Here is a 23,437-nt window from a genome sequence, read left to right on the forward strand (position 1 = left end):
GACCAAGTCAAATGACGGGACCCATCTATCTCTCTCTCTCTCTCTCTCTCTCTCTCTATATATATATATATATATCTTGTAATAGTAGTAATGGATTATAGAATTGAAAAAATCCAGATTTTGAGAAATGGGCTGAACTTTGGTGGCAGAGAAGTTGTGGTTGTTGCAGGGAAACGCCAGAATCATTTACTTTTAGTTAGTTTTAACTCCCACTCTTAACAAATTGAGCTACTTTTGGACGGACGTGGATGGATGTCTCAATAAGCATTGAGGATTTCCATGCAGATATAGTATTATATTATACTAATCATTAAAATAAAATGCATTAACATATTAAAATGCATTCCATCTGTAATTTTCCATTCCTTGAATGGATATTAATTTGAAAATAAACACAGCTAAACTGACCAATTAATGGGTTAACTGCTTAATGACATCTTACTTATACTAATTAATAGGTTAGTCATCTTAACTATCTCATTAAAATCTTTTTAGCCAAAAAAAAAAAAAGGTAAGACTAGTACTAAAAGATTAGACAATCCAATTGGGTCATATTATTTATTTACTTTTCCTTTATAAGTACAAGAAAACTTAAAGTGAGACAGAAAGATAAAATGATTTATAGAGCATTCACTGTGCCACTGATAGTACCATAATAGAATCACTATAAGTTGATTATTACTCTTAAAAAGTTTCACCTTTTGAAACCAAAAAATTGACTTTTGGGCCATCATGTAATTCAGGGAAAAAGAAAAAGGCAATGACATTCAAGCCACACAACTTATGAAAAAAAAAAAAGGTAACATTGTTTTTCCCTGAATTGTATCATTTGGAAGCATTCAAGATATCTAAAAATAAAATAAAATCTGACCATTCCTTACAATTTTATTATGCTTTTCTAACTTGGCACCATCTCTACTTTAAAGGATGCTCTGCCCTTCCTCTCCCTTCACCAAGCTCATCTCCCCATAAGCATCTTGACACAGAGAGAGAGACTCAGCTCCCCATAAGCATCTTCAGAGAGAGAGGGAGAGAGGGAGAGTGCAGTTAGTCACATGAAATGGCCACAGATCATCTTCCTCCATGCTACCATGCAGATGAAGACTACATAGATATGGAGGTAAGCTCTTCCTCCAACTTCTTCTTTGACTCCACAAACTCTCCTCCTCAAACCAGAGAATTTGAGTTCCAAATGTCTTTAAATTCCCATGAAAAAGAATCCACAACTTCACCAGCTGATGAACTCTTCTATAAAGGAAAACTCCTTCCTCTTCACCTCCCTCCTCGCCTGCAAATGGTCCAAAAACTCCTCCAAAACTCCACCACCACCACCACCACGTTTGACAACACAAAAGAGACTCTTGGAGATGACCAGTTCTACAGCATTGCCTTCATCACTACATCTACAACTTCTTCTACCAATACCAGTACCCCATTGGAGTCCTGCAACATCTCACCATCCGAGTCTCGCAGGGTCAGTAGTGAAATAAACCCTGATGAGTACTTCTTCGAATGGTCGACTGAATTGACCGATTTCATTGGCGATCGGCCAAAGAAGTTCATCAGCTGGTCCAAGAAGCTCAAGATGATTAAACAATCATCACTGCGTCAAAAGTTGAAGGCTTCGCGGGCTTATTTGAAGTCGCTTTTTAACAAGTCGGCTTGCTCAGATGAGTCCTCTGCCAAAGAAGCCTGCAATTTCGAAGCCGGTTATGTCTCCAAAGGTAAGGAGTATCTAAACAAGTACAAGAAGGTAGCAAAGAAAAACCCATTTGGACAAATCGGAAAGGGAACATACCCAACATTGGCTAATGTCCTTAACAGCATTGAAAAAGAGGCGGTTGAGGATGGTGTTAATAGCCACAGGAGATCTTTTTCAGGAGCAATCAAACGACATTCTGCAACAAAGAGCTCATCTTCATCTTCATCGGGTGCTTCTTCGTCTTCATCATCATTCTCATTTAATTCGAATGGTTTTAATGAGTCACAGTTCCTCAAGAGGAGCAGCAGCGCTAATTCGGAGATTGATTGTTCAATTGAGGGAGCAATTGCTCATTGTAAACAGTCTCAACAGCTTTTTAGCTCAAGAAAACTGGTAGGCGAAATGGAGCTTTGTTCACTGTCTGCTTCAAGGATTGCAGCTTCTGGGGATAAAGAAAGACCTGGTTTTTACAGCATTTGATGATACAAAAAGGAAAAAAAGAAAGAAAGAGAAAGGTTTCCAGAGAGAGATGATTAAAATGTATTCTCATTTCCTGTAAAGATTTTCATAATGGGTGCTATTTAGTTCCATGTGATGTTGAGGCATTTTCATATGCACAGTAATAATACAAACAATTAGACTTGAATACGTCAAGATGCTTTTTCCAGCAGGTGAACATCTTTAGATGTCACTGTGGACAAATACACATTAAATTTCCTCTTATTCAATAAATAATGTAACTGGAACTTACTCATTCGACAGAGAATTTACTGTTCTGAATTGTACTCAATGTCATCTTCTACACACAGAAAACTGACTCCATCACATGTTTGAAGTTCAATGAAGACCCTGCTAAACATAACAGACATTCTCTTAAGAAAGACATGATTTCATTTCAAAATTACACAACGTATGGCTTTTTGGGTCACAACATTAATGCAAACCACCTAAGGCTGTACTTAAGCTAAGCTAATTGTAAAGTCACTGTCTTTTCGTTAGTGACATTACTAAGCCCTCATTCAGATTCGAGTCCCTAGTGGGACAAATTAGTTTGCGAGTGTGACTTAAATACCCAAAAAAAAGGTTATTAAAATCCATGCTTAAGGGGAAAAACGAAAAAAATAATAAGAATAAGAATACAACTTTATCAAACACGTAGGGAAGAGCACGTTTTCAGGAACGCTAATCTTTCTGGTTCTGTGGGTACTGTAAAAACTAGGTCTTTTATAGACAGTAATTTTTAGTGTGTCCTCTTTCCTCCTTAATTACATTCCACAGACTACTGTGAGAAACATTGTTCTAGTGCAATAAAGTGAGGAATCATAACCAATTCATCTTTTCTCTTTACTACAGAAAAAGTAGAAGATGGATGCTAAAAGTCTGATGCACTTCATTTTATATCCCTATGTCAAGAATTGTAGTGTCTAAAAGGCTGTCCTTTAAGTCCCTATATAATCTTCCAAAGTTGAAAGTTGTAAAGAGGAACTTATACTACTAATAATTGACATGATTTTAGATGAAAAACTGAAATTTTGTTGAAGAGAGTAATGATACAGTTCAATTTCAAAAAGTTATCTAGTCTGCCTTTCCTTAAGGGACTGATTGGATTGATGGAGTTGAATAAAAAAGAAAGAAAAGGAAAAGTAGGAAAGAGAGGAACTCCTTCAAACTCCAATAGTGATTTTACTTTACTCAAAAAGTGGGAGAAAATGAAGGGAAACAATAATATTGAGTAATTATCCTTTTTGTCCTCCTTTCAAATCTTTCCCAACAAGATGAGTGGAGCTACCACTATCCTTTCCTTCTTTATCTACCCTATTTATTCATACAAGAGAAGAGATTATCAGTATCATTTTGGTTCCTTTTCTCCCTGCGCATGCAAAAGACTGTCTAGGTGAGATGAAGAAAAGGAAAAGAGGATTGTGATGTCAACCTGAAACAATTATACTCAATTATGCATTGTAGACCTAAAGATTTGATCATATATACATCATTCAAGTGAGAGTAGTTGCTCCCCGGCTTTAGCACGGATCAACTGCACAATAGCACATCTTGCAAACATGATGGATTCAAATTATCAAATTATTAAAGAATTGAATTGAACACAATAAGTCATTCCTCACCTCTTACCAAGATATATTAAAATTGTAAAGTAATCCCTTCAATCCCGGGCATCAAAAGTTAAAAAACAAAAATAAATAAATTCAATCCCCACCATCCAAATAGAAAATAGAAAGTTTAATAGTAATGCCATGCCTAAATTAGCAAGAAAACAAAATCCAATAACTTTCATGTGCAGACAAATAACCTTTTTCGACCAAACAGTTATCTGTGAAGAGATGTCATCCAGATATTTGACACAGTTCCATTAAAAAAATATCAGCAAACATACTAATAGGATGTTATTGAGCACTTGGAAGTACCGATGAGCACATACAATTGTACCACTAGGATGTTATTGAGCACATAAAATCAAATTTTAATGCCAAACTAATGCCCAATCATCTTACATCTACATGGAGAAAAGGGCAAGGTAAGTTTAGAATGTTTCGGAAACTTTTTCTAAACATAATTGGGAAGCAGCTTGTCACATTATTATCCAAATTCCCACGATGTTCCTGATAGAACAGCATTGAAAAATATCTGATATCGGGAGTAGCTAAAACATCCAACCTGGCATTAGGGTGGAAAGCAAGTGCAGAGCATCTATTATGAAAAACATCGTGGAAACAGATAAATTTTGATTTGTTTGGGAGTATAGCTACTCTCATGGAGGAGAGGCCAGTGGCATAGACTCCGTGCTTGTAAAAGCTTAACTGAAGTTCACCTTTGGATAGAGTTAATCAACAGGCACAATGAAGCCATCTTGAATCACTGTAGCAGAACTGTCATGTTAAATATCATCATATGCACGAAACTAGCTCTTAGTAGGACCAAAATATAAATTTATATGTGATTATTTAAAAGCAATTTTGAGGTTTGAAATGATTAAGTTGCATATTTTTCTTCTCAGTATGTGTTCCTGTCATACTCAATATACTGATTTAATGAATCCCTTTTACCATCCACAATTTACACAATCTTGACCTCTAATGTAAATTAAAAATGGCCTTTAAATTTTCTCTAGATCTCAAACATGTACTAGTTTAGCAGGATTCAATGCATGTCTCTTCTTTCTTCTGCTATTGTGATAAGCTGGAGTCGATTGTTTCATGACCCCATATGTTTTCTACATCGAGTTTAAGATTTCAGGCAAGTTGTTGAGTAACTATGCCTAGCCAAGCCTAACCCAGACAATAAATGTTTACACGTTACTCTGTTCAAATAATAGTTTTAACACGTTACGCTGTTCAAATAATAGTTTTTTTTTTTTTTCTTCATAATTTTCAAATAATAGTTTTAGCATCCATAGTATAATCAACCAAATATATGCAGTGGTGTCATGAATCAATCAGCAAATGGTCATAATGGTAATGGATACATTTTTTAATATTGCATATTCTAGCTCAAGCTAAAAAAATAATAATAATTAACAAGTTTCTTTACATACCACCATATACAATTTGAGCCTTCAAAGGCATAGGGTTGCATGTTTTTTGAAACTCAAAAAGGATATTTGTGGCATTGGCAGGCCCAGTCAGCTTGTGGAGCATGTGGATAATGTCAGGACTAAGGTGAGGTACGACAGTACAAACATTATTTTCTTGTCTATAATATTGGAATAAGTTTTTTACATTATTTTCTTGTAGATAATACTGGAATAATTTTTTCTTCAACTAACTTGTCATCTTCTTACACTTTATTGTTATGTCCTCAGTAATGTGGAATTATAAAAATGAGCATAACCAAAGAAGAGGGACAAAGTACATATCTATCTTCTATGTTCATATTTTGCAATCTACTTCTTCCACAAATTTCCGGTTCATTCTCTCTTTCGAAAATGGATTTCATTTTATAACCTATTAGCTTATACTTTACAGTTGAGTTCAACATATTAACTTAAGCAGTTATCATCCACAAATTGCATTAAAGATACAAAAAACCCAACTGAAAAGTTAGATTGATAAAATAAAACATCAACACATAATTGAGTAACTTAATTAAAAAATAATTAAAAGTAGATGCGAATATTAAATCTCTATTTCATGATTACTAACCTCTATAAGCAATACAAGGAACAATGATATCATGAAATACGTTACTTTAACAAGGGAGGTCCATAGCGTAGTCTTTTTCAATGGAATAAAGCTATTTTTTATTTTGATAAAGGGGTACTTTCCATGGGTTTGCCTTGTTATTGTGTTCATATCATTGTGTTGAGAGTTTTTTCCTTGATGAAAGAGAATACCTGGGTTCTCTAGTAAAAAGTGCATCATGCCTAAATCTAACTAGGGAAGAATTGGAAAAAGAGGGATTGTAGTTGTAAAAAATCCAAGGAAATCATCACTGAAGTTGAGATTTTATTCAAAGAGAATGGTATCATGTATCTGGGAGTTTCTGAATTATTGGCAGCCTGAGCATCATACATTGGAACAATAAGAATCTCGTGTTCAATCAGAATTAATAATATATATCACACACTCTTTATGGAGGTCATTGTGCTACAGGACATAAAACCAAAATTGAAGATAAAGTGAAAAGAGCTGGGATATGAACAACACCTAAGTTACAAGAACTGTGTGGTTATCATTTCAGGAATCATGTGCCAATTAATTGTCTTGATTCATTTGGCTACCTTTTGCTCTCTTGATTCATCAACATTCAGTGTCCTCTACGCTCCTGTCACTGTCTCAAATGAAAACAACCAGTCATAACCCCGGTGCAATGCATTTAGCAGAGATTGAAACCAAATACAAGAGGACTGAAGCGGCTAAATTTTTATGACACAACACTTAAATGTATCTATTACCAATAATTTTAGAAGATACAAGTGGGTGATCCTTGAGATGGATGCTTGCTACGTCAAATGGACGATTCAGGAGTCAAAAAATACCATGTTAGCCATGACATCACACAGGTGTGTGTACAGGAGAAGTGCATGATAGACCTACACAGCAAGCAGAATGAAGAAGGGGGACTCATTCCTGTTTCCTGGAACTTCCAAAGAATATCACATCCTATATAACACTTGAGGTTTATTCTAGATGAGGATGGATAAAACTAGGAGTCTAGGACACTGACTATTCAGTAATGTTCCACTGTCCTAAGATTTGAAACCTAGAAAAATTTGACAACCATATATGCACCCAAATCTAACATAGATCCCAAATACATGCAATAGACATTTTTACTCCCAAATTGCAAATAAAATCACATTATCAGCTACTGATCAAGACCTACATTGTTTTCCACCAAAACTGATATATATCATCTAGCCAGTCCATCTTGGAATATATGGTAATCAGAGAACTTGGAAATTTTCAACAGCATGAGATTTATCAGAATGATAAATCATGAATAATGTTTCTATATAATTCCATCTTGAAAACTACTTTTTCCACCCAAAACATAACTGATGACAATTGCATAAGATTAAATAAGGAGATATGTCATAAGATCATCAAGGAAGTTGATATCCACTTGCTAACCAGAGCAGCTGTACTTTCCCTGGCTTGCATTAAGCCAAAGTAGAAATGGATTCCCTATCTTAAAGTGATTGCAGGAATCTCTTGAAAAAATCAGGAAGTGGGACTGGCTGGAAACTGTAAATTATTTATTTACTTTTTGAAGATATCACCTCTCAGTGGATAAAAAATAAAATAAATAAAAATAAAAAGTTAATCAGACATAAATACGGTCTTCATTTGGAAATGAGTACAAATTAGCCAGGGTTATGAATGAGAAGGGAAAGTTCTGCAGCAGCTGTAAAATAGACATAGTAATCCTTCCTTATGCTTCAATCTGGAAAGCCAACCAGTGAAAAGTTCTAGTATGACAATGATATAAACCAACTGTTTTAGCTTTTTGTTCAGCTGAATCAAAGTGCTTGCTGCTAATATCAAAGAAGAAAGTGGGATTAGAGAGCGAAACCTTGGAATTTAAGGGGGAATGAATATAAATTGAACTCATAAACAAACATATAGACTTTAAACTAAGTGAGAAATATGAGTTAAGAATCTAGCCAATCATAATCACTAAATTTCAAGATAAAGAAATTACAATTCTTTGCTTCTTTTACAGTTCATCTTAATGGAACAGCAATTACCAGCTACATGAAAGAGAAAAGAGACTGTTAAATTAAATTAGTATATAAATGCAAAGGGGGAAAGGCCATAAAAAAAAAAATTAAGGGAAGAGATCAGAAATACCATGGGTTAGAAAAGAATATGTAATATGCCAAACTCAAATTGCATAAAGCTTCTTGTACTCATTGTTCAGCATCTCTGAATCTGACATAACCGAGGCAAACCACTACTGTGACTAGCTACTCCTTGTAGACATGCGAATGCTCCTCAAATTGGAAGCTTCAATTGGATGGATAATTACCCAATATGACATTATCCCCAATATTGCAGCCAAGACCACTGTCCTTATAACTGTAATACTTACTGCCAACCGCCTCTCATGATTTCCCACAGCAATATAAGACAGTGCAGAAAAAGCCACCGAGACAAAATTGCAAGCCAACCACATTAGTTTGTTTATAACTGTCACCAATTGCTTCTTGTTGGCGACTTCATGGATTTTGCACTCTGGAATCAATGGTCCTGTAAGATAGTTGCAATCTCTGAATGCCCAGTTTTTTCAGCAGTGTCAAGAGTAGTTTCTCCGGATTTGTTAATGGTTTCAGTATTAATTCCCTTGCAATTGAGTAGTGCCTGAAAGATGATATGGAGAATAATTATATTAAGAACTTCCATTTTATAAAAGGGATTCAATATTTTCAAGTGATTCTGACTCCTTAGTTAGTGTCATGCAGATTAGGCTCGTGATGAATATAGTGAAGTCCATCACACTCCAATAGAGAAAATAGACTCTTTCATATTGCAGGAGTTTCCCAATCCTTAGAATGTTCCCACTTCCCACATGCAGAACTTGGCATGACTTCTCTTATCAACTTGTGATAGAATTACTCAACCCTAGGGAGTGGAATATTAAGTATGGAGTCACTCATATTGCAAGACTCTTACGAAAAACGCCACAAAACTAAGAATGCAATAAATAAATAACATTGGAAAAATAGAACATGCACCAGCACAAAACACAAAGATTCTTGTGATTCGGTGTATAGCCTACGTCGGTGAAAATGGATGAAAATATTTCATTATGCTAAGAAAACAAGAGATCACAATTTCCAACCCTTTGTCTCTCTCTTACTTTCTATTTATCATTCTCTATCAGTATTCTCTAGTACCCACACCACAAACCCTAGCAGAGACTAGATTTGGGTCCACAATTCGCAAAACAAAATGGGTCAAAAAGTTATTCCCTCAAAACCCATACTGAAACAAAATTCAGATCACAACTTCAAAAAGACAGGTACAACAACTCCACAAAGAATGTCGGATTTAAAGGAATTTTTATAGTTGAAGAACAGGTAAGGTAATTTTGGATAAAAAATTACACGAACACTATGTGAATGAAAATGAAGATTATTATTTAAGCTGAAAAATCATACTTGTCTAAGACTTGCATAAGATGGAGCTGAGATTTGTTTCTCGTGAGGTATAAGCTATTTCCTCTAATTCATAGAAATAAACATGAGAGAAAAATAGGGTTATAGATTGAAAAGTAGGGTAATTGGGTTCGTTCATATGATAGAAGATTGGCAGCAAAATTTATTAAAATTCAAAAGAAACTAACTGATTCATTGTTCACCTGGATTCTGAAGAACAGAGATCCTTAATCTTTCTATCCCTCATAGAAATTAAGTAGAACAGAGGCGAAGAAGGAAAGGAGTGTAAGCAAAAGTCAAAACTGTAGAGTTGATTGATGATGATTCTTCACTGGTTATTAGAAAGTGCAAACTTGTAATAAACCATTGTCAACTAACGGGCCATTAGCCCAATGGTACAGAAGAGTAGGGGTGGCAAATGTGCGGGTTGGGCCGAGTTTGAGTTGGGTTAAAAATAGACCAGTTAATATGGGTCAAGATTTATATTCAATTCATTAAGAACAAATTAAAAATAGACGGTTAAAAATAGGCAGGGTCAATCCGTTATGACCCATAAATTTATTAAGAATAATGATAGGTCTTCTGACTTTAATTGTTGACTCCTCCTTCGAATATAATGTGATTGAAAATAAGTCGAAGAGAAGAAATGTTTACGGGATTTTTTTTAAGAATTCCAAGTAATCTAATCACATTGTATTCTTAAAAAGAGTCGGTAAATTGGTAATTGAGATCGGAAGACATATCATTTCTTATTTATTAATTATTATTTTTTTATTTAAAAATTTTTTAAAACCTAATATCTGCTTGATATTACGCTAAGGAGGAAATGAGGTCCAGAATTGAGCACAACGTGGAATCTTAGATATCCTAAGATTGGAAACCTTCAACCGTCACCTCTCGCATAACAATATGACATTAATTGGTAGGGATAAGAATACAATGATTGTGGTCCATTTTACAACTTGATCATTTTCTCTCCATAAAAAAGGATGGAATCTTAATAAACCTGAACTACCTAATAGGAACTTTAAAAGAGGTGACATCTTAATAAAGCTTAACGATCATATATATATATAAATTTTTTTAATTATTTTTTTAATTTTTAAATTTTTTATTTATTTTTAAAATTTTTATTTATTTTAAAAAATTAATTATTTTTATTTTAAAATTATTTTTTTTTCGGAAGTTTTTAAATTTTTTCAAAAGTTTTTAAATTTTTTAGTATTTTTTAATTTTTTAAAATTATTTTTAATTATTATTTTTTTTTTTAGAAGAAATTTTTAGAAAGAGGGGATTGATGAGAGACAAATTTAAAGAGAAAGGATTGTAAGTGAGATAATTTTAGAGAGAAAAATTAATTGAGTGCAGTATAGAATAAATGTGTGTTGTGTGTTTATTATGTGATGGGTGAAATATGGGTTGAATATGGTAACCCATCTTGACCTTCAAATTAAGTGGTTAAAAATTATTCAACCTATCTTGACGCTCAAATTAAATATGATTCACCCATAACCATTAAAAAGTGGGCGAATATGGATGGATTGATGGTTTCTGACCCATTTTACCACCCCTACATAAGAGTAAAGCTAGAGCCCAACAGTACTTTACCTAATTAAATTATGTACTTAGAAGTTTTTGAAATTAAAAATACTCGTAAGACAGTGTTGTCTGAGTGGTTGGGTTGCTCTTGTGTTCGAGTCCTCCTGCTTTCTTTAACCATTAATCCCTAACATTTTTATCATTCAAAAAAAAAAATGAAAAATATTTTAATATTTAAGCCATATGTCACCATGGCGGTGAAGATTTTTTAGGGGCAATTATGTCATTTTTTTATCTTTAATTTTTTTAAAATGTGGAGAGCAAACAGAGAGAAGTGTGAATAGCAGCATCTCTTTAAAATTATAAAGTTATATAAGATTAGTCTATTAATCAATGGTCTATGCCACTTATTTTTAACAATGTGTAAAAGTTGTAATGTGTATTTTAATTTTTACCCTAGTTATTTTGAAAACTCAAACCTAATCCCAAACAAAGTAAATAGTTGGCATACATTTGCAAATGTGCTAGTTAGGCAATTTTAACTTTGAAATTTAGTGCAAATGTCAACAAAGATAACTCACCAGTCCAACGGATGTGCGGTTGTCGTTCTTTTTTATTTTGAATGGTAAAACAAACTCACATGCACGTGCCCGTGTGGAGGCTTAAACCCCTAACCTCTCCTTTAAGAAAACAAATTTGTACTAATTGAAATATTGGCCAACTAAATCCTGAACAAAGCATGTGTTTCCACCTTGTTCCTAAATTTCCAAATAAATGATTCTATTCCCTATTTCCGCATAACAACCAAAGTAGGAGTTCATATGTTAAACCCTGTCTTCGTTCTTTGGGTAAGCCAATACTCATCTTTTATGTTTTTGATGATTACCTTTGAAAATAAAAATAAAAATAATTTCCTTTTGTTTAGGGTTATGCTCCTTGTAAAAAAAGTTTTAATACGAGTACTTGAGATTGATTTTTCTGAATAGAAGGTGTTGGGATTTATATGCCCTGGCATAGTAAATTCCTATCTGGATTATAGTGACATATGTTCCTGACATATCTGAAATATTTATGATTTATATAATTGGTGAATTCAATGTATTATGTTTCGATTCACTATGAAATTGATAGTGTCCATGTAATTATAAGAAATATTTATATATATGTATGTGATGACAATCAATGCATGATATATAAATAGTAATTATAAATTGTTCATAGTCGGTAATTATGGATGGACTCATAATTAATTAAGACTTGAACTGGATCCGCGTTAGGTTGAGATATATTGCGAGAGCCGTCGTATGCAATTACTCCCTATCACCGTCATGGCATTTGACTCTTAAGCATGAGAAAAGTATAGACTCTTTTATTAATTAATAATTATTTTGATTTGTTCGGCGGATTCTTCGGGATCCTTAGACCGACACTTTGGGTAGTTATGTAATTAATAGTTAGAGGGTTATATTTTCAATATTTGCATCATTGCTACTTGTATTTATTTTGTATTGATTATGGTTGATCACAAAGTAAATTCGAAGGCCTTCGTGTGTTTTTAGACAAAATGATTTATTATATATTTATTTATTTAAATTATTATTTTTGTCAAACAAATGTTTTATTGTGATCGAGCCAGAAATAATCAAAGGTACCAAAATAAATATATTAATTAAGTAGTCGGATTGATGGCTATATTTATCCGATAACTAATTATGCATAGAGGGGTCAAAGTACAATATTGACTTAGAGGTTATTTATTATTTAATTGGAATTCAATTAATTTCTTTTAGTGGAGTAGAAATTAATTTATGAATTAATTGAATTGAGTCCATGGACCGGGCCAATTATTAATTCATTGTAGCCAATAAAATAATAGGCCCAATGGATTCTCACTCATAGCCCAACTTGATATTGGAATCATATTAGATTTGAGACATATGAATTAGAGATGGAGAATGATTTGTTATTTCCTTTTTCTTTATTTTTATGTTGCCTATAAATATACATGGTCTATGTATATTTTAGGGGTGATTTTAGTAAAAGGAAAAAGGAATATATATTTTCTCTCTCTAGAAAATTAGGGTTTATGTTCTCATCTAATGGAGGCTCCCACAAGCCTAGTTTTCCGAGGTAATTCATGGAGGCTTATGAGTGATTCCTAAAGGCAAAATAATTACCAAGAAGATGGAGATCCAAGGAGAATGCATCTTGCTAAGGGATCTACAATAAGTGAGAACATTCACTTTAGAGGAGAGATCTAAGGTTTACTCAAATCTTGATGTAAGTATTCAATCTTTTAATTGAATGATACATCATGTTTTATTTTTGCATGAAACTTGTCTCTATATAATGAATCAAGATTTATGAATTTAAATCCCTCAAAAAGTTTTTAAAACTAGCACGTTTCCCAACAGTGGTATCAGAGCATGGTTTGATTCATTACTAGAGATCATGATTTTATGAAAATCATCATTCATGGATCCAAAATTATATTCATATATATTTTTATTGATGTATGATTTAATATGTTGATATATATTGATACATAATGATGTATGAATGATTGTGAATGAATGATGATGTATGGTTGGGCCATGGATGAAGCTTATAGGTTAAATTAATGTAATTTTATCTTTGGATGAATGTAATTAAGGCTTTGATTTAGCCGTTTGAAAGTTCAATGATGTAATTTATTTTTTTCCATTGTATTTCAAGTTGTAAATATTTTTAAAGCCATGTAATATTCATCAAAGGATACTATGAAGCTTCAAGAAGGTCCAAAAGGGTTAAATTATGCTTCAGTAATTTTCTGGAATTTTTTGAGGCTTAATTTAATTTTCTGGAAATTTTTCTGATTTTTCTGGAATTTTTCGGCAATTTTCCGGTGACCGGAGTTTGGCCGGCGACAAGGGACAGCTCCGGAAGGTGGACGGATGATCCGGTGTGGTGCGGTATACATGAGCGCACATCAGCAACCGTCGGATCAAAGTTCAGCGAGGCAAAGATCCAGTGGAGTGCGGCTGGAAGTTGCCCCATGCACCAGCAGTAGCAAGGCGCGTGCATGACACGCGCTGGAACCACAGCAGCGCGCATGGCGCGTGCCAACGCGTGGAACGCGCTGGCAATTCGCACACGCGCGTGCCCGCGCGTGAGAGCGCGTGGCACGCGCTTCAGCATTCTCCCAGCGCGTGCAGGCGGGTGGGAGCGCGTGGCACGCGCTGGAGACCTCTAGAGACGCGTCCAGTCGCGTGAAGAGGTTGGAAGGCGGGTGGTAAGCGCGTGTTGGTGCGTGTAAGACCTTTCAAGCGCATTCGGACCGTCGTTTCACTTCTCCTGCTGCGTACCAGCCTTATGTGGGTGTTTACAAGCCGATGGATGATCTTCCCGTAATACTTAGAGTAGTTAAATGTTAAAAGCTGATTCCATTGGCCATTTTATTTGTTTTATCTGTCATTTATTTATTTATGCGATGTATGAAATGCATGGAATATATAATTGTTAATTAATTATTATTCATGCATTGGATCCATGATATTTATTTAAATGGCTTGATTTATATTAATTAAATTATGAAAATTAATTAGATTTGATTACTAATTAATTTGAGGATACTTATTGGGAAATGAAAAATTATTTTTGTAAATTATTTTTTAAAGTGTGCTTCAAATTAAACATTAGTGAATCATTTAAATGTCCAAATAATTTCTAAATTTAATTGGATTAAAATCAAGACGTTTTGCATGCATTATATCATGTAAATGAATAAATTCAAAACTCTAATTATTAATGATTAAAAATTGAGTGGGAGCGGGGATTTTTATACATTACCCCATAGCCTTCGTTATTAAAACCATTGTAATTAGATCTTCAAAAATAAGGCCCCGTGCATGATTTGAAGAGTCTTAATATTACAAGAGTGGTTGTCTCATGAAAATAAAAATATTAAATGTTCATTGTAATTAGATATTTAAGAATAAGGCCCTACGCATGATTTAAAAAATCTAGATTATGATGACAACATATTTAATGTTTTATTTTTCATTAGAGTATTAATAACGTTATACACTCAATCTAAAATCAATAGTGTTAGCTCCCCAGCGGAGTGGTCTATACTAAGTGATTTTAGAAAGGTTAAACATAATTGGGAATCATTTCATATAAATAGACAAGGCATTGTCTTAAGAGATATGGAGATAATGGGATTTGCCCGCCAATAGCAATAATGAACTTCGCCAACCGAATAAGTTATTGGCGTATTGGTTATCCGATTTTTCATGCAGTGGTTAAGGGACCCACATACTATTTTAATGGAAGTGCTCGCCTAATAGTAAATGAATCTCAACAATAGTAATAATGAACTCCTCCAACAGGATAAGTTATTGACATATTGATTGGTTGATTTATTATACTACAGAGTTGAGGGACTCGCATTAATTAAAAGGGATTGTTCACCAATAATGATAATGATCTTTTGTTCGATTGAGAATTATTATATTATGTGGTTAACAAACTCATTTTAATTTTAAATATGCATGACAGTATTAATAATTCACCTTGCATATTGTATGATTGCATTTATATTCAGATTATTTATGTCTAATCCAGTTTATCTATTTGCTAATATATTCTATGATATTGGACCTCATTTATAATGACTTGAAAAGGAACTTAGATATTTTATTCACAACGTAAGGGTACAAAATGTATTTAATACTCCTAAACCTAATCCTTTTACTTTAAGATACCCAAGAGAACATTAATGCTTTGAATAAATGAAATAAGGCAAATGAGATGAATTGGTACAATATTTTAGAGTTTACCTCGAATACGCTCCAAAGCTAACATTTACATTATTTTATTTTCTTCAAGCATCATGTTAAATGTCAATAAGATATTTTGGTGAGATTATAGAGAGAGTACGCGAAAGTACTATGTCAAACTTGAATACCATCAAGATAGCCTTAGGAACTCCAGTATGAGATCGAATTTTGTAAAATGAAAGTTTATTATTTAAAAAAATTAGCTGGAGATCAATAGGGCTGACTTGGGTGGTGAGCTTCAAGTTGACATGATTATTGCCTTATTACCAAACTCGTTCGACTCTTTTAGAGTGAACTAAATAAGGAATCAGTTTGAGTTCACACTCGCTGATATTCTTATAGAATTGGTAACAAATGAAAGGATAATCAAATAGTATAAGCATTCCTATCAATCTAACCTAATCTATACCATCTTCTTCTAGGCCCAAGTGGACGGGCAAAGCAAAGAAGAAGGATGATAATAGGACTAGGCTAGCACAAAACATGGGTATCCAAAAGGTTAAAGGGAATAAGGCAGTGTATGTTGAGGGCAAAGAAAACTGTTTCTTTTGTCGCTAACTAAGACACTAAAGGATAAACTGTCTAAGCAATGACGTGGCAGGTTCTGTGGTTGTATCTATTAATTTCTGATGAATAGATTCTTGAGCCACTAAACATGTTTGCAATTCATTGCACGGATTTCAGGAATCCAGAAGTCTCGATGATATGGAATATATTTGTACTTGACCTGATGTCAAGGTTGTAACTAAGTCAGTGGGAGTATTACATCTGAAATTAGAGAGTATGAGGATATTAGTATTAGAGAATTATCTTTATGCACAGAGGTTAGACGCTATCTAATTTTTGTTTCACTTGTGGCTTATAAAAACTAAATCGTTATTTTATAAAACTGGTTTTATAAAATTGAACAGATATGCAATTGCTTCTGGTGCATTGAAAGATGGTTAATATACTATAATCACAAGCTCTTAAGATTTGCAGGATGTAGAAACTAATGTTGCATCTTCTAGATTGAATGTTAAGAGAAAATTTGTTATTCCTGACTCATTGTATTTTTTGGTGTCTATTTTTGGGTTGTAATCAATCAAAATGAGATTTAAAGATTGGTTAAAGAAGGTTTATTACCTAGTGAGGCAGAGGAGCCTAAACCAAACTTGTGAATCTTGTTTTGAAGGATAGATAACTCTAAGGGCTTAATCAGCCAAATGAAATAGACATAAAGAACAATTGGAGTCGGTACACACGTACACGTGTAGTCTTATGAACATCCAATCAAGATTACTCACGTTTTGGATAAATTTACCTGTTGCGACACAAGTCTTATACTTTTGGTATATTCCGAGAGGGTCAAGACTGATGTGGAGCACAGATTAGGTAAACTTATCAAGACACTTCGATCTGATCGAGTATTTGAGTATTTCCTGGGATAGTGCAAAGACTATATGGTCAATGAGGGTGTTGTGTACCAGTTTTCCGCAATTGACGCTAAATTAATTTAGGTGTCAAATAGGAATAACAGAATTCCACTTAACATGGTTAGATCTATGATCAGTTATGCCACATTATCTTAAGAGTTTAGCGTTAATGACATCGATGCGTATTATGAACTGCATTCCATCTTAGTCTGTCTCAAGGATACCGTTGAGCTGTGTTTTTGATTAAATCTTAGTTTGAATCACATGCACATATGGGGTAGTCTTGCACATGTGCGCTTGATATGGACAAGTAAGTTGGAAGCAGATCATAGGCATGCTAGATTTGATAGCTACTCTAAATGTCACCAGGATGGATTATTTTATGATCTCAAAGATAAAAGTTAATTGTTTTCACTCACTGTTTATCTATAGGAGAATCATATTATGAATCACATACCTAGTAGCATAATGTTAGAGAATTTGGTATGAGTACCAGATGTACCACATGTGAACACACTTATTATAGAGATTGAGAATAATATATGAATTCCCTATTGATGCGTTAGCATCATCTACTACACAGATTCTTGCATCGGTACATTGATGTAGTGGGAGGATTATCATCCAATTCGACAGAATCATGTTTTTAGGTGAGACCATTATGGACATCCCTGTTAAACATGAGTTGGACCCAGTAAGCTACACGGAAGCGTGAACCGATGTGGATATAGATCGTTTTGGTGAGTTACTATGAAATCAGAGTTGGAATCGATGTATTCTAATAAATTCTGGGATCTTGTAGAACTTTCTAGTAGGGTGATTCCTATGGAATGCATGTTAATCTACAAAAAGATACCAGAAGATTTCTTAGTGAATAAATCATGAGTGTACAAGGGAATGTCATTATTTTTCTTAATTCTATATATTGATGACATCCTACTCATTTATAATGACGTGGAAGTTTTGTCATCAATTAAAAGGTAGTTGTTCAATTACTTTTAAATGAAAGATTTTCAAGATGTAAGCTATATTCCTAGGATCAAGCTTTTGCAAGATCAGGTTAAAAGGAAAATAGGCTTATCTTAATAATCCTACATTAATAAAATTTGACCAGGTTTGATATGCATAACTCAAAGAATGAGTTCTTGCTTTATTGATATGGATGGTTCTCTTTAGTAAGTAGTTTTTCAAGACTATCAAAGGAGATTGAGCAAATGAGACTGGAATAATATGTTTCGGCATATGAGAGTCTCATATATGCCATGGTCTATACCAAACAGGACATCCGCTACATAGTAGGGATAGTCAGTAGAGATCAGTCCAATACTGGACTTGACAACTGGTCTGTTGTGAAAAATATCATTAAGTACCGAAGGAGAATCAATGATATCATACTCATTTATGGATGTGATGATATGGTCCTAGTCAGGTATGCTAGTTCTGATTTTCAATCAGAAGTAGATACTATGAGGTTCATGACTTAGTGTATGTTCATTTAATGGAAGGGAAATCAGTTGGTAGATTGTCAAGCAGATTTCAACTGTTGACTCAAACCTGCAGGTGGAATATATTGCAGCTTTAAAGGTGGCAATATAAGCCTATTGGTTTGATCTCACTGATTTAGAGGTTGTGGAGCATACTAGCCTGCCTATCGAGCTATATTGCGACAATAGTGCAGAATTAGTCCAAACCAATGACCCAAGGTTCCATAGATGAACAAAATACACTGATAGGAAGTATCATGTTCTACATGATATTATCCGGCAAGAAAATGTACTTGTAGCTAGAACATTGCATTGGAACACAACTTTGTTGATCCATTATCAAAGGTGTCATTGATCAATAATTTTGATCATCATCTGGATAATATTGGAGTTAGGTGCAATTTGAATTGGCTATGAGGGCAAGTGGGAGCTGTTGGGATTTATATACCCTGGCATAGCAAATTCCTATCTGGATTATAGTGACATATGTTCCTGACATATCTGAAATATTTATGATTTATATAATTGGTGAATTCAATGTATTATGTTTCGATTCACTATGAAATTGATAGTGTCCATGTAATTACAAGAAATATTTATATATATGTATGTGATGGCAATCAATGCATGATATATAAATAGTAATTATAAATTGTTCATAGTCGGTAATTATGGATGGACTCATAATTAATTAAGACTTGAACTGGATCCGCGTTAGGTTGAGATATATTACGAGAGCCGTCGTATGCAATTACTCCCTATCACCGTCATGGCATTTGACTCTTAAGTATGAGAAAAGTATAGACTCTTTTATTAATTAATAATTACTTTGATTTGTTCAGCGGATTCTTCGGGATCCTTAGACCGACACTTTGGGTAGTTATGTAATTAATAGTTAGAGGGTTATATTTTCAATATTTGCATCATTGCTACTTGTATTTATTTTGTATTGATTATGGTTGATCACAAAGTAAATTCGAAGGCCTTCGTGTGTTTTTAGACAAAATGATTTATTATATATTTATTTATTTAAATTATTATTTTTGTCAAACAAATGTTTTATTGTGATCGAGCCAGAAATAATCAAAGGTACCAAAATAAATATATTAATTAAGTAGTCGGATTGATGGCTATATTTATCCGATAACTAATTATGCATAGAGGGGTCAAAGTGCAATATTGACTTAGAGGTTATTTATTATTTAATTGGAGTTCAATTAATTTCTTTTAGTGGAGTAGAAATTAATTTATGAATTAATTGAATTGAGTCCATGGACCGGGCCAATTATTAATTCATTGTAGCCAATAAAATAATAGGCCCAATGGATTCTCACTCATAGCCCAACTTGATATTGGAATCATATTAGATTTGAGACATATGAATTAGAGATGGAGAAGGATTTGTTGTTTCCTTTTTCTTTATTTTTATGTTGCCTATAAATATACATGGTCTATGTATATTTTAGGGGTGATTTTAGTAGAAGGAAAAAGGAATATATATTTTCTCTCTCTAGAAAATTAGGGTTTATGTTCTCATCTAATGGAGGCTCCCACAAGCCTAGTTTTCCGAGGTAATTCATGGAGGCTTATGAGTGATTCCTAAAGGCAAAATAATTACCAAGAAGATGGAGATCCAAGGAGAATGCATCTTGTTAAGGGATCTACAATAAGTGAGAACATTCACTTTAGAGGAGAGATCTAAGGTTTACTCAAACCTTGATGTAAGTATTCAATCTTTTAATTGAATGATACATCATGTTTTATTTTTGCATGAAACTTGTCTCTATGTAATGAATCAAGATCTATGAATTTAAATCCCTCGAAAAGTTTTTAAAACTAGCACGTTTCCCAATAGAAGGATGAATCATTGTAATTGGTTGGGCTTGTCACCCTTTTGATTTTTTCTCTTTCTTGGTTTATGTTGATAGAATTGGTCTTTTTGTGCTGTTATTCAAGTGACTCACATTTATGTACTGATGCTACATTGAAATGGTTATATAAATAAATTGGACTGCCGGTGTTGGTGGTGTGCTAATTACAATTCTCATCGGATTATAATAATTGAATATATTATAATAACGACGAAGGAAGGAAAAGAATATAAAAATATGTATTTTTTTTTTACACTATTACGTACGAAATGATTAAAACTTATATTGAAACATGCATCACATTAATATATTAAACTTGATGTCGCACAAAATAATAACTAAAAAACACGTGATACATTTATATTTTTGGTTTTCAATAAAATACATAGTTACACTTGTTTTTCTCGGACAAATAATGCATTTGTATTGAAAATTAAATGAACCAAATTTGCACTATATTTTTTGTAATGGCAAGAAGTCGCGCGTTGAAATGGCAACCTCGTTGAAATATTGTGGTTGATGAATTCACATTTTCAACTTATTATTAATTACTTGTCACTTGTTTTCTAATCACGGCATCTACCATAAATGCCCCTATTAATAACACGTGGCGCAAACATAACATATATGATATAGGGAGTTTTACGATAAAATGGTCTTAGTAAAGGTATATTACCCATACCCAAACGTAGTTTACATATTTACAAATACATGAACCAAGTTTTGTTTTAGCCATTTGTAAAGCTGAAATTATATTTTCACCCCAAGGAGCTTAATTTATGCACAATTTACCCAAAGAACAACTTATTCAAGTATTAGAATTTTGTCAAACAACACTTAAGAACTGCTACATAGCTCTAGAATTAGGAGACACAACACGTAATCTACAAAGAAGAATTGAAGAACTTAGATCTAGAATTATATTAATACAAAATATTTTAGAAGCTAGACGTCAACGATTTTAGTTTATGAATAGACTTGACTTTAATAATTTAGATACTTCTATAAAATGATTAGGAGAAAATTTAAAGAACAAGTAGTACAGAATTCTAGTCCAAATAATTTAGATAATAAGATAATATTAGTCGCAATTAAAGATATCAATAGTGATATTAGGAATATTGCTGAGAACAAGAAAATAATCCTAGACTTTTTAAAATCCCTTAAAACCGATATCCAAAAATTATTACAATAGTTTTATGAGCACCAGTAGTCCTGAATATTTAACCGCGTTAACTGAATTGATAAAGAACCTATAGGATTTACTAACTTTAAAACAGAGTTACAGTCAACTAATATAAATATTAGACAAAATAACTTTTTAATTCAGTTATTACTCCAGCTATCTGATAAAGTTAATAAACTTGAAGAGAAATTAGAAGTAATACAAGAAAGTATTACCAGAGAATCTTCAAAAGAATTATCTGAATTATCAGATAAAATAAAAGAAATAAGATTGTCACACCAGTCCTCTCTTACAACAACCAAGCGTGTAAATTTATTATAACTTCAAACTCATAAGCAAATACCACATTGGCCATTATCCTTAGAAAAGCCAAAGAAATAATGAGAGTAGAAGATTTATATGATAATGAACATGATACTAAAAAATATAGAGAACAAGGAATGAAGAAGGTAAAAAATAAAATTAATCTTTATTCTAATAATTTATTAAATTTTCAGAGTAAGATATATAATCATTTTAGCCAAAGAAAAATAAGTGCAGTTAACAATCAAGTAATTTTAGACCTTATAACACCCGAAGCATGCCAAGAACTAAATAATAATAATTTAGAACTTATGCATTTAGGCATCATAATGATAGGATTAGTAGGATTAAACAGAGCAGAAACCGGAACTAGAGCACTTGTTTATATTTATGATGATCGATGGAATAACCGTCAACAAGCACAAATAGCCAGCGCCGAAATAGACTTAGCAGATAATGCCGCAATAGTAGGATGTATTCCCAATTATACGATGACTATTAGAGAATTCAGTAAACATATTAAGGTAGTTATATCTACAAAAGGATATAATATGATAGGACAATTTGAAAATCTATTAGTTAATACTTTATTTATGGAAAATGCAGTTAATCAGTATAACTTAAAGTTTAAAGCCCAATTTAGTGAAATAGTTAAACCTTTTAGTAGCAAATATATCCAGATGATAGAAGCCAGAAAGGTAAACAGTATTACCCATGAAGGAACAAAATGAAAATTACCTAAACTTACTACTACACCTAAAAAGATTCCCGAAAATACTATGATATATGTTTCAAATAGCGGAAATGCTAGTATAAGATTTAGTAATTATAAAAGACAAAACAATTTAGTTGATGATATCCAAGAAGACTTTTTAACCACACTAATAGAGATAGAATCTCCTGAAGAAATAAATGTCCTCTATGATAGATTAGAATATGAAATTCTAGATAAAATAATGTACGATTTTGATAATTTAGAATTTGAAGCATTACAAGACAAGTATCTAGAACCTAAATACCAACTTATCGAAAGTATTTATTTAGGACAAGGAAATAATGATGATATTAAGCAAAATATTATAAGTGTCGGATTTGAATCTTTCTATACAGCATTAGAATTAAACACAGTAAAAGAAGAGTTAAATGTAATAGAGCATAGAGAAGGGAAAGCACCAGAAGCATCAGAATCTCATTCAATCGACCAAGAAATGAGTGACCAAAGAAAGACTAACACCTCAGGTAGTAAAACCTTAAGTGATGACTTTACTACTGGACAAAGATTAAATCCCTCGCGAGAAACTTATGTAAAAAATATAAATATACCAGATATGTACATCTTAACACAATATCGTAGACAATATAAAAATATACCAACACAATCGTCAGGAACAATATTAGACATAGCAAGGCACGATCCCCAAGACTGGGCAAAGGTAATCGAAAACTGGGAACAAGATTATATTAGGCAATCTATTTTGACCAATTTTGACAATCGAACTCAA

General features: G+C 33.1%; 1 protein-coding gene and 1 long non-coding RNA gene across 5 annotated transcripts; one reads left to right on the plus strand and one right to left on the minus strand.

Moving 5' to 3' along the window:
• The first annotated feature begins 818 nt into the window (after window positions 1-818).
• LOC132293485 (probable membrane-associated kinase regulator 4) lies at window positions 819-2,423 on the plus strand. The gene has a single exon (XM_059790995.1). The coding sequence runs from the start codon at window positions 1,061-1,063 to the stop codon at window positions 2,180-2,182; it is 1,122 nt and encodes a 373-aa protein (XP_059646978.1). The 5' UTR covers window positions 819-1,060; the 3' UTR covers window positions 2,183-2,423.
• Window positions 2,424-6,246: 3,823 nt separating this feature from the next.
• On the minus strand, window positions 6,247-9,731 carry LOC132293486 (uncharacterized). Of its 4 annotated transcripts, none has more exons than XR_009477842.1 (4): window positions 9,521-9,706; window positions 7,862-8,520; window positions 6,612-7,691; window positions 6,247-6,487 (listed from the first exon to the last, which is right to left on the minus strand). It is a non-coding gene; the product is annotated as an uncharacterized LOC132293486 (long non-coding RNA). The 4 variants fall into 4 exon arrangements; XR_009477841.1 differs by having other exon boundaries at window positions 6,612-7,694; XR_009477843.1 differs by lacking the exon at window positions 6,612-7,691 and having other exon boundaries at window positions 9,521-9,700.
• Between the last annotated feature and the right edge of the window lie 13,706 nt (window positions 9,732-23,437).

Source organism: Cornus florida, unplaced genomic scaffold (genome assembly GCF_030987335.1).
Source record: "Cornus florida cultivar Cherokee Brave unplaced genomic scaffold, ASM3098733v1 CherokeeBrave_3.0.0_Hap2_Chr02, whole genome shotgun sequence".
Lineage (NCBI taxonomy): Eukaryota > Viridiplantae > Streptophyta > Magnoliopsida > Cornales > Cornaceae > Cornus > Cornus florida.

What these genes read in the sequence shown, in the direction of transcription:
- LOC132293485 (XM_059790995.1), top strand. Translation starts at nt 1,061, where the DNA reads ATGGCCACAGATCATCTTCCTCCATGCTACCATGCAGATGAAGACTAC.